General features: G+C 37.4%; 2 protein-coding genes across 2 annotated transcripts in view; both read right to left on the bottom strand.

The window, feature by feature from the left end:
* Positions 1–12: 12 nt before the first annotated feature.
* On the bottom strand, positions 13–4,088 carry LOC106127782 (uncharacterized). Its single transcript, XM_013326025.1, has 2 exons — positions 3,783–4,088; positions 13–2,024 (listed from the first exon to the last, which is right to left on the bottom strand). The coding sequence occupies exons 1-2, from the start codon at positions 3,789–3,791 to the stop codon at positions 1,656–1,658; spliced, it is 378 nt and encodes a 125-aa protein (XP_013181479.1). The 5' UTR covers positions 3,792–4,088; the 3' UTR covers positions 13–1,655.
* LOC106123618 (serine/arginine repetitive matrix protein 1) overlaps positions 3,925–13,743 on the bottom strand; it is a 62,482-nt gene continuing 52,663 nt past the window's right edge. The window contains exons 2-5 of the mRNA XM_013320036.1: positions 6,633–6,767; positions 5,685–6,419; positions 4,544–4,642; positions 3,925–4,401 (exon numbers count right to left, since the gene is read on the bottom strand). Coding sequence (XP_013175490.1) covers positions 3,925–4,401; positions 4,544–4,642; positions 5,685–6,419; positions 6,633–6,767 — 1,446 coding nt within the window. The remainder of the gene's footprint in view (positions 4,402–4,543; positions 4,643–5,684; positions 6,420–6,632; positions 6,768–13,743) is intronic.

Here is a 13,743-nt window from a genome sequence, read left to right as displayed (position 1 = left end):
TAAAACGACAAGTTGATATGAACAATTTATTTGAGTAATTTGTATATTATAATGATATGATTTCTGTACAATTTTACACAATAGACAATCAACTAGATCCAAGTCAACTAGAATACATTTATGAGTATCTTAATTTTACATAGGAGTTGCTTAATAATTTACAATTTGTATTAGCGTGGATAGAAGCTGTACAAATATTTACTTACAATAGTTTACACTTCATCTACTTAATTACTGATTTACATAAAATACACTTATATAATAGAGTTGGAATATTTATTGCTAAAAAATTAAATTTAGAACCTTAAAAAGATATTTTCACATAATTAAAAAATATCTTAATACCAAATATACGATTAGGGGCGTCCCTTACCGTGGTAAGCATATCACTATGTCTTTAAAATACAAAATCAGTCTCCTACTATTTGTAACCGAACTTTTGTTATAAATGTTTTTTGTCTTTCCTGTAATCATCTCAATCAATCTTAAAACATAAAGGCAGTCGCACAACACATCAATAGGACGACCGCTTTTGGACGTTTGGTCTTGCTGCATACGAAAAAAATAAGTTATTGTTCACCGTTTTCAATCAAAAGTCCTAGAGAATGACAGAAAGCCTGTCTAACTTCTGCTACCAATTTTTGAGTAATTTTCTCGTATATCAAATACAAAAAAAAACTAAATATGCTTTGAATTGTTAATAATTTTTCTTACATTCTTTAGAAAATCAATTCTAAATAATGACCAATGAATTAAATCAAAGCTTTCCTTTGTCTCACAGCCTCTCTCATACAAACTCACACAATTCAATATATTTATAAATTACAGTCTGGCCGTAATGGCGTAGGAATGAAAATATTTAATTATAAATAGCTACCATTTTCACACATTAAATCTCTCACAACTCGTAATACTTCATACAAAAAGCGCCGCTTATTTCATAGAGAATATGGAAAATATGAACACCCTCTAAACACATACGGGATAGTCGCAATTAAAAAAACAAACGGACCCAGGGAAAATTGCTATTTATCACCGTAAGGGTGAAGTTAGAAATAGAAATAAACGATTTTTTTAGGAAATCTTTTTGTATAAATTTCTTATAACAGTAATAATAATAATAAACATAGTTTTAATGATTATTTTTATATGCAAGGAAGAACAACTAAAGTTATCAAAATGTGACATTATCACAGTTTGCTTGAGACGTCCGGAAGTATGGTGGAATGTTACATTGTTTTCATTATGGAACATGTTTTATGTACACGAAGCTTGCTCTATGCCCACTGCCCCACAATATTTTGATATACAGAATTTTATCATTATTGAAATTTATATGTAATATTTTATAGTAAAAAGCTAGATAATAATATATAAAAATGTTTGAAGTCGGGTATGGTTCTTTAATTTTTATTTCTGTCGAAGTATAAAGGAACCCCAGTGTTTATTCCATAAAATTTAAAAAGTTAAACAAAAAGTACTTTCAAATAGTCAAAAATAAACGTTACAAAAGATTCTTTTATTTGTCGAACTCCGACCAGCGGTCTTCGAAGAATATGAATTCCGCCCCTTGCATTATTGTGAATTTGACTAAATCCCGAATTATTGCATTATATATAAAGCGAAGTACCCGACTTAAAACTTAAAACTCGATTTCACTGCGCCAAAGAATCACTTTCAAAATCTTTGTTTTCCGGTAGTGGATCAGCGTCGTCGATGAAGTCCTGTCCGTAGTTCATGCTCTCGAAGTACTGCTGCGGCTTGCCGTGCCACAGCGAGTCCTCGTGCGAGTTGAGTGACCTCAGAGTTTGGATGTCGATGGAGTCCGCATCCTCGTACAGGATGGAGCGGGTGAGCTCTAGCGCGAGGTTGTGGGGGGCGAGGTCGGCGGGCAGGGGGCGCGTGCGGGGGGCTCGGGGGGCGCACTGGGGGCCCGGGGGGCGCAGCGCGGGCAGCAGGGGGGCGAGGCGCTCCGTGCGCGCCACGTACTCTGCCGCCAGCGACTCGCGCGCACACTCGCTCATCTGCCGGTACAACACTCGCTTACATCACACACACAATACTACCGCGTTACACAACTCATTATTTTCAGCCGCTGACTACAAGCAAACTTTATAGAGATTTTTTTTTTTTGGTCGATAGTAAGTAATTGCTTATAATCAGCAGCTGATAATACGTTTGAAGAAACATTTTTTTTTCAGAATAACTAGTTTTCAGCAATTCGTTTTAATTTTACCATGTTATTTTTGCCACATTATTAACCTTAAAAACGTGCATTTGAAACAATTTTAATCGAAAACATTTCAAATGAATTGAATACACAATAATTTTGTAACTGTAATAGAAAACAAAAAGTAATTTCTATCCAATAAAAGAACATTATAATTATAAAATGCCACACTTAAAAAACACATTCCCATTCACTCGGACATGTGCAAATTCATTCCATAGAAACCAACACGACTTAAATCAACTAGTTTCGATCCTATTCTCAAACTTTATTCTAATAAAAATCAATTACTGTATTTTGTTAATAATAAACAGAAGTGCAAAAGTTATCAAATACACTAATTCTGTATGATGTTGACCAGTTTTCTATTTGCCGTGGACATGTAACAAGATTTTCAACAGTGCGTTTGCGAGTGTTGTGTAAAATTTACCTCTGTGTTTAGCCAATTTGTATTTGTTATGCCACTATGTCAATTAAAAACAAAAAAATAAATATAAAATACCAAAAAAAAAACCAAATACTCAATCTAATTAATACTTTTAGCAATATGTGATATAGTGAATAAATAGATTTACCTTTTCGTAACTACTCAAATAAAGTTTATAGCAAAAGTAATTGCGTTAATTTCAAATAAAAATAATATTACTGTGTTTGTACAATTTCAAAGAAATAATAAAATAAAAATAAGAAAAAATCTATTTAACATAATTTCTACAACAACCTATATACTACAGAAAACAGGCTATTTGTATGCAAAAAAACGTCAAAACAATGAGCAATCATAAAAAATAAAGGCAAGCATAAACAAATGCATAAGTTCCAAATGCACAACGTTACAGTCGAACCTGGAATAGCAATAATCGAAGGGATCGTGACATTTTGTCTTCCTTAGGTTTCTCTCTAACCTGAGTTTCTCGCTTATAGGGGTCTCTCGTTTACCAGGTTCGACTGTATTTGCTTAGAGAGCTAAAGAAATAAACTTAAAGCTAAAATAATTAAGTTATGTCTAATTAGCAATTTTACAATGAAAATACATGTGGAATTGTGTTATATAAATATATGAAAATTTACAATGATCGTGACACATTATGTATGAACGACTTTAAGCAAGAAATATACATTGGTTATTGTTAAAATTCAATGTTTATTTCCAGCTCGAGTCATTATTGGTTAGATGATATGTTTTATATGACAATAAATTCATTTTGTGTGTATTATTCACGTACATACAACATTAAAGCCATCACAATGTTAATTACTAACAAATAAACAAGTAGGTATCATGCTCACTAACTAAGCGACCGACCGAGAGTAACGTGACATGGGGTGATCCTGATTTAAATCGTACAAGTAATTTGTTTATTATTTATTTGGTAACAAACACAATAAATAAGTAGGGTTCTTATAAATCGGGACATCCCATGCAATCATGAATGAAAATAATCCTTAATCCGGTTAAACAATTGACCGTCGAACTGAACCGATAAAAAATTAAACTTAACAAAAATATAATTGATAATGAAAAACGAAAAGAAAACGTAAAGAAACTTACGATCGACATAATGGCATAGCGGGCGGCGCGCGGCGACGACCGACACCGGGCGTTAGTGAGTCACTGGTGCACTGTCACACGGTGGGTTTATTAGGTTTATTAGCACTTTGGGATGGAACGTTTCGAGGGGCCGGGTTTAGTTTTACGAGGTCGAGTCTTTGAAGGGGAACCAGTTCCACAATGTTCTGAGGCGAACCTTGTCGTGGGAGGGCGTGCGGCGGACGGGGAGGCCGGAGGGCTCGTCGCGCGGCGCAGTGCCGGGTGCGGGGGCGGGGGTGCGGACGCGCGCCGAGTGGCCGGAGCGCACGGAGCGCGCCGAGTGCACCGAGTGCGCCGAGTGGGCGGAGGGCGGGCGCGGCTCGGCGGCGGGCGGGCGCGGCGCGGCGGCCTTGTGCGGCGTGTGGCGCGGGATGCGGCTGGGCCGGCGGCGCGGTGTCTGCGACAGCCGCTCCTCCTCCTCCTCGTGCTCGTGCCCCTGCCCCCGCCCCGACTCGGGCTCAGGCATGGCGAGCGGCTGCATGTCGCGCATGCTGCTGTGCAACTCGCCCGAACTCCGCCGCCCCTCCAGCAGCCGCACGCGAGCTCGCGCGCCTTCCAGTTCTATGCTCTTCTCCTCCAACTGAAAATCGACAAGTTCATCTTCAAAAAAAAAAGAATAATGGAAGGAGTCTGCATTCTTTTCGAAGGGTTTACACCCGATTCATGTCTGTACTTCATGTATTATATGTTTACACTATGCTATAATTTCTGACGCTACTCACTCGGAACTTGAGGTCTTCGTTGAGTTCGTTGGCGCGCTCGAGTCTCTCGAGCAGCAACGTCTTCTGCTCCGCGGCGCGTTTCAATTGCTCGCAGTACACCTGAAAATATAACCACACACGTAATACTACTATTCTAATCATCATGTAATCATCTAACATGCTATATAGATATAGTCGAACGGGGAGATTCCTAGGGACGGAAGTTTCTCCCTTATGGAGGTTTACCCATAAGCGACGAACGGGCACAGTAAAGAATATAGAAGAGAGATCTTTATCAACGGTGCGATTCATTCACATAACATGAACTTGCTTAGTCTTTATTTATTTATTATTCAACTATAGATTAACCGCTAAATAAACGTGGGTAAAGTTAATAAGGTAACCATAACATTGCGGTGAATTTCACAATACCCTATTGTAGAGCACGGTCAGCGACAGATAAAAAAAATGTGTTTATAAAATACGAAATACAAGGCGAAGTAGCCACTAAAATGCAAATAGACACTCTTACAGCAATAATGGCGTACAAGTCACTTATCGGGCCCGAATGACGACCTTCTGTTGCAGGGAGCGTACGTGAGGTGTGTCGTGTTTTTGTGACCAAGCAGTTTATACTAAAATGCTGCTTCAAATTATAATCTTTTTGATATATCCGTAACATATTGATAATAGTTAAGTATAAATTTACTTAAAGTGTTTAATGTTTTTAAATAGTCTTATTGTCTTAAATTACGCTGGGCGATGTCTTGATTTCAAAAGCTATGACAATCACTAAAGACTTCATGGCTTAAAATTATCAGCATGTGAAAGTTGAGAAATGATTGCATGCCGAGTTGCTTCCAACCACGTGACGTCATTCAATTGTTGTTGATTCGACCTTCTTATGTCTTGATAATCCTCGATTAGATAATGGGCAATTCTCTCTCTTTAATAAAATCAATGAGTCAAAGATATCCTTCTTGTTGACTTTATTCGTGTATAAACAACTACCACATGTAAACAGTGCAAATATAATACATATGTATGAAGAGTGTTTCTTTATGTTCTAGCAGTAAGAAGTCACGGTTTAGATGAGTAGAGAATAATCGATAAGAGTATTATTTAGAAGCAGAAAAACAAACTGAAACAGTAACACACCAACCTGATTTTGTACTGTAAAGGAGAGGAGTTGGCGCTGAAGTTCGACGGGATTGCTCTCCTGGAGAATCGCCGTGAATTTCTTGGAGTCTGGTCGGGGCACAAGCGGCGTCCGCGGGGGGCGCTGCAGTGGCGTGTCCAGTCGTCCTAGGCAGGCGGGCGAAGGGGGCGCAAGGCTTGTGGATGGCGCGGGCGGGGGTGGTGGTGCCGCGCTGGCGAGTGCTGCCGCCGCCTCCAGTTGCGCGGCACGAGCCAAAAGCGCATCCCGCTCCTCCCTCAGCCGCACGAGGTCCGTGCACTCCCCGCAGCCGCCGGACAGTGCACGGGCGAACGACTCCTCCGTAGTCTCGGACCGCCTCTCGTCCAGCTCGCCCCGGAGCAATTCCGCCTCGTCCCGTATCCGGATGCCCTTCCGTTGGATGGTGTCAAGCAGAGCCCACAGCTCATCTTCGACCGGACGCGAGCGCGTGGCGGTCGCTGATGCGGAGGCGGAGGCGGAGGAAGAGTGCGCGTCTTTGCCGCAGGAGGTCTCTGTGCTGAAGCCGGAGTCCTGCACGGAGGGCTGCGGCTTGCGGCCATCGCTGGCGCCGGCCAGCTTGCGGCGCACGCGCACTCCGGGTTCCCACTCCCTGCGCGCGCCCGTTGGCGCCGAGGGCGACATCTTGGAGCGCAGGTTGGGAAACGTCTCGATGACGAGGTCGCGGAACTCAAGCAGGGCTCCGACCTCATTCTGGAGCTCCTGCAATACATCAACAAATACATGTTTAAACGCTATACACATACAAACTACGTTGATGTTTTATTTAAATTATAGACATACCGAAATTGCACGTTAATTCTTTTAATGTTTAGAGAACTAGAGATCTAGAGTAACCGCTGGTCTCCCTCCATCCTTTTGTAATATATGCTTATCGTGCTTAAGACAAAATAAAGCAATAGGTAGGCAGCATACCTGCAAAGCGACGAAGGACTTAGCCTGCTCCGAGATGAGGTAGTGGAAGGGGCCGGGCTGCGCGCGCAGCTGCAGGCAGTCCATGCCCGAGCCCGACCCGCCCGAGCCGCCCGACCCGCTGTCCGCGCCGCCCGTCTGCAACACAACACACCACATTCTAATACACCAATACATATTCTAAGAAAACAAATTCATCACAATACAGGGAAAAACAGTTTACAAAAAAGTTTGAGTAGAGGTGACAAACTCTACGTTTAGGAATTCATAATTCAGATCGTAAATTATGGAGCAAAAGATGCAAAAGTCGTCATGTACATTTCAAATAATGTGGAATGTCTTGTGCGAAATCAACTTTGAGGATTACATTTCAAGCGAATCCGTATGTTCGTATTCGCTTTACGAAAAATGTATAAATTAGTTACAAAAATTTTAAAACATATTTTATATTTTTAACTAAACTGTAGTTTTGGAACCACGCGAAATAAACACCGAAAAACAATTCTAACTTTCACAAATGTCCATGAAAAGCAATTTAATCTTTATTTTATGTTTAGCGTTACATTTATAGGTTTAATCTTAATACTGTTAACCGTAACGAAGAAACGTTAACTCAAAGCACTTAAATTGAAATCCCTTTAATATCGTCATGGATTGGAATCCAATTACAAAATTACTTGAAAATATCCGTCGAATTGCGATCTCGCTGGAAAAAAAACAAATCAATCGGTAAAGTTGCGTGTATTCTAATTAAATCCTATTGGAAAAATAAAAAAAAAACAATTAAGATTACAAAATAGAAATAAAATAAATTTAATATAAACCACAAACAAACAATATTTTTGTTAGTACACGTGCACTCATGCGACCTCTATTAACACTTAACGACCTCCCGTTTTCTTTTGTGCACATTTTTTTATATTCACCCTAAACGAAAACAATTCCATCGCTTAAACAGTAAATGAGTCTTTTATAAAATATATTTTTAATGAGGTGCTTTTGTAAACAGACGAGCAAAATTAATTTTTAAATAACAGTGCATCGCAATTAATTTTATCATCTCGTTAAAAGCATAAAGTTACAAGTTACGGTAGCGAGGTACAGTCAGGTACATATATCAGTTTACTACGTTAAAGCGTGAATCGATATAGTAAAATAGGAAATACATTTAAATATATGTAGTGTAGCCTATATTTATTTGGGCTTACTTCTTCTACAGAAAAAAGATCGACATAAATATTTTATTTTTCGACCTAAGTTTATTGCGTTTATAATGTAACTACGTTTTATCTGAGAATCTTCTATAAGCCAATCCTAACGCAAAACTGATTATCGATAAAACATTTGAACTTGAAGCAATTAATCAAAAAGCACTTTTATCGTCGAATGTATCGGAGTACTGCAGCTGCTCAGTAAAGTGGGTGCAAGTGGTGTCGCAGTGTCCACGGGCCGGAAAATTGTCGCACGGCCGACTGCGCACGCCCCGGACATTGTTCCTGCGCGGGCGCATTGTGAATGTGCGCACAAAAATATCTCTAAGTGTGAACTAAACGGTTTGTTTCACATTGAGTCTTCACTGGCGTAACACATGTATTGAAACAATATTGCTATCCCTCTTATCGATATTATTTTCGTATAAAGATGTCGGTCAAAAACGCAACACACTACATGAGAACGCTGAAGCGATAGTTTTGTCACAAAATTATTCAATCAGTAAAACATCAGACTTAATTATCTTTCGATTTCCTTACTAATATAATTAAAGTTTATTGGAACGTTAAATTATAAATTATACCGTTTAATTGTGCTCGGAGAACAAAAGACTTTACTTTTCCATTACTACTGAAACTTCGCCATTGCATAACCGTTGTAATGAATTATTTATTAAAAGAAAGTAATGTATTCCAGCAACAAAACAGTAATAGATTTAATATTTTTTATTTTGCTCAGGGGTGTGTCGATAAGTGTTATTCATTGTATTGTTAATTTATTTATTGTTATTGTACAGCCCTAAGTACATCAGGTGCCGACCGTAAGCACAGTTACATAGTATTTTCTCAAAATAACGATTTAAATTTTACTTTTAATTTATTGTTTTTCGTGTAGGTCTTTGTAACCAAAACCACTTTGTTGGTGGAAATAAATAATATTATTAAACAATTGTTGGATCGTACGTCTATTGTTTAAGTTTATTCAAAGCAATGTAATAAGTCAAGACTGTAATTAATTTCAAAACTTAGCAGCGTTCCCAATGTTTGGGTTGTAAATTGGAACCGCTTTGACGAACAACGATGTCTAACTGAGACTTGCAAGGTTTATTAGCGATTTGAACAGAATTACGAGTTATTACAGCGGCAATTTCTTAACTAACCCAACATTATTAACCTCAAAAACCTTCCTGCAAAACCCATCGATGATAATTACAGAGTATTTTATAATAGAAAGTACAGTAAATCATGAACAGGTAGACTGCGGTTTTACCTAAAATTGTCAGTGCAAATCTTTCGTTAAGTAATCTGTGATATATATTATTCCATTAATTCGCTATCAACCTGTCTTTATACCTACGGAGGATCGGCGCAGTACTACTCCACCATACATCTCTATCATCGTCATATCTGAATCCACCTCCTTACGCATATCCTCTTTCACACAATCCATCCATAATTTATTTGGTCTTCCTCTACCTATGTAGCCATCTACATTCAATCTCATTACCTTTATGTTTGATCACCATCCTTCAAAATTTTTTGAAAATGAAAAAAAAAAATCTTTCAAAATTTAACAGGACTACAATTACTCTTAGTAGACTGTAATCTGTCTTCCAATCGTATATTCTATTAACCGTGTTATTCAATCACTGTAACGTGTAAGTAGTGAACTGTTAACTGCTCTAGAACGTTGCGTCAAATTAACCACATTGTGTACGACCTAATTTCTGAGTGATATTTAAATTGTCAAGATCCTATTGTCATCCCATGCAATCGAACGTATAAAAACATACTTCTTAACACCACATCTGGTAAACAATGAGAAGGTTCCAATAGCCACAGTCACAAACAGACACTTTCAAATCTCAATAAGATGTCGACAATAACATAGAAAGAGTACATCGTTTTTATAAACAAGTCAAGTCGATGTTTCTTAAAGTAAGCACCATCTCTCCCAATCGTGTTAAGCTCTCAATGTACACGTAATTGTAGCTATGTTAGCTATGTTGTTATGCTCAAAAAAATTAACTTTGTATGTAAAAGTCCAATAAATTTTATTTAAAAAGAACAATCCTCTAAGAAACATAAAGTCCCATCTTTTATTTAGCTGTAAAAACGTAAAAGTAACGCCTTACTGTACTCGAAATAAAATTACACCAAATATGGATTGGATCCGATTGGATCTCAGAGTCACTGGTGGAAAGGGAAACTAAAAATGCTTTATCATCAATATGTATAACGGAATGTCGGTAACAAATTCTACAAAACATTTCCTTTATCAGAGATAACAGGACTGTAATGCCGATGACACATCATAAGTGCTGATAAGATTTTGTGTACAGTTTTTAAAGATATACAGCTACAAACACTAGTACAATCAGCAAACATTGTGTTGTCTACTATTAGTGAGATCTGTGGACCTAACACGAAAATTTGTGACAAGCGCCATCGTATCGTGATTGTCAAAATTTGTATTCAGTCCAGCGTAAAGTACACCAAAAATTTCTTACAAATTTTGACATAGTTGACGATGACGATACGAATGTGCATGTCGCAAATATTCGTGTTAGTCCCACTATACACGTTACTCATTAAAGAATCTCAAAAATTCATAGATTTCTATGGCAGATCAGGACTTATTATCAATCTCAACTATTCATTGTGGATTTTACGGCTGGTTATGAACTTAATATATGAAAACTTTTTTATAGACTTTTAAAGTAATGCAATTGAGGTCGTTGAAACTTGCTCAATTAAGCGTGTCTCGAGGTCCTTAAGTTATCTTAACAGCGAGACATTATGAATAAACATACTGACCCGTGCTACCGTGCAGTTATTACGTACTTCCTCATTAAAAGTGTTTTAACAAAGTCGCATTTCATTTCGTAATATTTGTCACATCGCGTAATGGCATGAATATTTAACAAAACAAAAAACCCGTTTCACTTAAAGATGTTTATTTTATAAATGAAAAAGAATTACAAAATATTATCGGTCATAAAACATAATTACTATTTAGCAATACAAGATAGGGAATTTACTCTCATCTACGAAAAATCTTAATGATATTAGCTTAAAACTATTTTTATACGATACTTTCGCAAATTGGATAATAGTTTTCACTAAAAAAATATTACGAAATGTGCAAGCGCTTCGGAATAATACAAGGTGATATATTATACATTCATACTTACAGATTCAAAGTTTTGGAAACTGGATCAATTGAAACTTGTATATTTTGAGTTATAAACGTTTAAAATGTACACATAACTTTAGTAGAATAATATTAATTTTTAACGTTGAATTTACACTACTTTAAATAATAAAATACATCCATATTTTTTTATTTTCTTAATTAACTACGAAGTTACAAACATGCGCAGTCGCAACAAACAATTCCAGTTACTCGAAACCCGTTTAGGGGGAAGTCTATGTGAGTCATCTTGTAATGATTCTTTCGACACGCGGTTGCTTACTTTTTGCGAACGCAAACCGTCAAATGATTGCGAACATGAAAACTGGCAAATTTACGTTCAAATCTCGAAAGGCGCGAAAGCGTGATACGTAATTAATGACCATTGTTGATGACGCTATCGTTGTTGTTTTACAAAATGGTGCAATTATTGAAAAAAATACTTTTATGGACAGTATCTGGAACTTTAGTATGGTTTAAGCACTTGGATTGTAGATTACAGAAGTACTTCGAGTCGAATCCCGGCCATGTATCAAAGTGCTTTTCAATCTGCATATATCTGAAATGTAATTCAAAAGCATAAAATCAACTAATCCGCATTGGCCTGGCGTAGTAGTAGACTAAGGCTTAGATAAGTTAGGTACGGTAATTAGGTAACATTAGGTAAGCTTTAGCTCCTCTTTGGGACTAACATATTAGGAATGTAGGAAAAACTTTCTGAGATATAATTCCCGTGACTTTTTATCTTTTGTTTTTAGCTAATTCTGTCGCATAACACTAGTACCGACTTAGCTTCTTTAGTTACGACCTACTTCTAAAATAACTTAAACGTTTTTGAATAGCATCGCTACATGTGTTCTGTGTTCACACAAACAAACGTGAGTCAGCGTCAGTGTGGTCTAATGCGACAGGTCATTAAGCCGCGACGTTTGACGACAGCAAAGCGGCGCCGATTGTTTATTTTCTCTCCGTGATAATACGTAACAATATGCAAAACGTAGACGCGAACAGACTTCGCTTTAACGGCACTTTCGGCGTAATAACTGCAGCATAGAATGATAAATTACTCAGTGAAATGCCTTAAATATACAGTTACATGAGGTGCGCTTCTATTAGAAACGGAAATATTACAACGTTTAACAATTATTCAAACTTTCGTGAGTCATTATAATAATCTGATATAAAAACGGCTAAACGCTCACGTATAATCGTCCGGTGGCGGCGCCGAATAGTTTCGAGCCCATCGGGTGCCCATTCAAAATTCACCCTGATGAAGGGCCCCAGATGGGTTCGAAACTAGTTGGTGCCGCCACCGTACGAATAATCGTGAGTGTTTAGCCGTTTTTATATCAGTTTATTTAACAATTAATTAGACGTATTACGTAGTACGAAAGTTATGTTTCCTTTGCATTACCAGAAAATACAGCACATGATTGATTTTATTTGTTTATTTACTTAAAAGTAGCGTCGTAGGTTTTTCAAGGCCAAGTCGCAGACGAGGCAAACAGGACGTTGATAGTAATTACAAAGTACTACGCATTACTCATCAAAATTCGTGCGTATTGTGTCCGTGTTTCGACGGTAGAGGGGATATATACATTTTCTGTGTTTCTACACCTCCATTGATTAAATGTAGGCAATAGATCTTCAATTGCGGATGTCTATGGAAAGCGGTCGTTGCGCTATTTCGGCGAATTCAAGTGGCTGCTTGCTCATTTGCCACCTCATAATATAATGTATTGGAAACTAAAAACTCTTTAAACAACTATTGTACTTTCTTAATCTAAATTGAAAGAATTTCTCTGTTTTAACCTCTCTTAACTAATCGTATAGCATGTAACTTTATATTAGCATTCGATTCCTACATCCTGTGGTTACAAAATGTATATCCTACAATTACAAATCGACAAACATGTCGCCGTGTAATTGGATAAAGACAACACAATATTACATTTCGATGAAGCGAGGACAAATGGCGGGGACAGTAGCTTATACCAGTAACACACGAGGGCACAACAGCAGGCACAACTTTATAAAGAGACGTACTGCACTGGCCACATGTGAAACTGGCATTAGCATTATATTTTGCAATATCTAGTACTATCAGATTTTACTTATTAAAGGAATCTAGGTGATTATCTGATAAAATTTGATTTTTTTAATTGGATTGCAGAAAATAATGTTTCTATTTGCAAAGAGCCATGTATAAAACATTTTAGAACGTAAGTAAATGTTTTCGAAATGTACGACAAAGAACTTCAGTTCTTACAAAAGCATAAAAGGCAGTTGATAATGTAAAATGGAAATCTGTGATCACAACCTACTCCACTTGGTCAAGGCCGTGAATGCTTACATCTTTTATTTATATAAAATGTTTTTCATTAAACTTAAAAAAAAACTGGGTCGGTTTAAAACTGGATCAGGTTAGTCTATTATCGCAATGGTTATAATTCTATACAGTTATGGTGTTTAAAATTTTTGCATTGCGTGAAAAAAGCAATGTAAAACAATGTACTTTAAATGTTGAAGCTTTACGTGGAAGTGCCGTTGTTATATATTTTTAACTCGCACCACTGTAGCAACAATAACCACCAAATGCTCTACTTCGCTTACTTTATAAAGCTTGTTCACACTAACAGCGTCAACGCATGTGCGGTTACGCAGCGTTTTCTACACTGAATCTTTACTGGATTACTTTGATGGGACTTTT

Source organism: Papilio xuthus, unplaced genomic scaffold (genome assembly GCF_000836235.2).
Source record: "Papilio xuthus unplaced genomic scaffold, Pxut_1.1 DF828952.1, whole genome shotgun sequence".
Lineage (NCBI taxonomy): Eukaryota > Metazoa > Arthropoda > Insecta > Lepidoptera > Papilionidae > Papilio > Papilio xuthus.
This window is presented reverse-complemented; position numbering and strand designations above follow the sequence as displayed.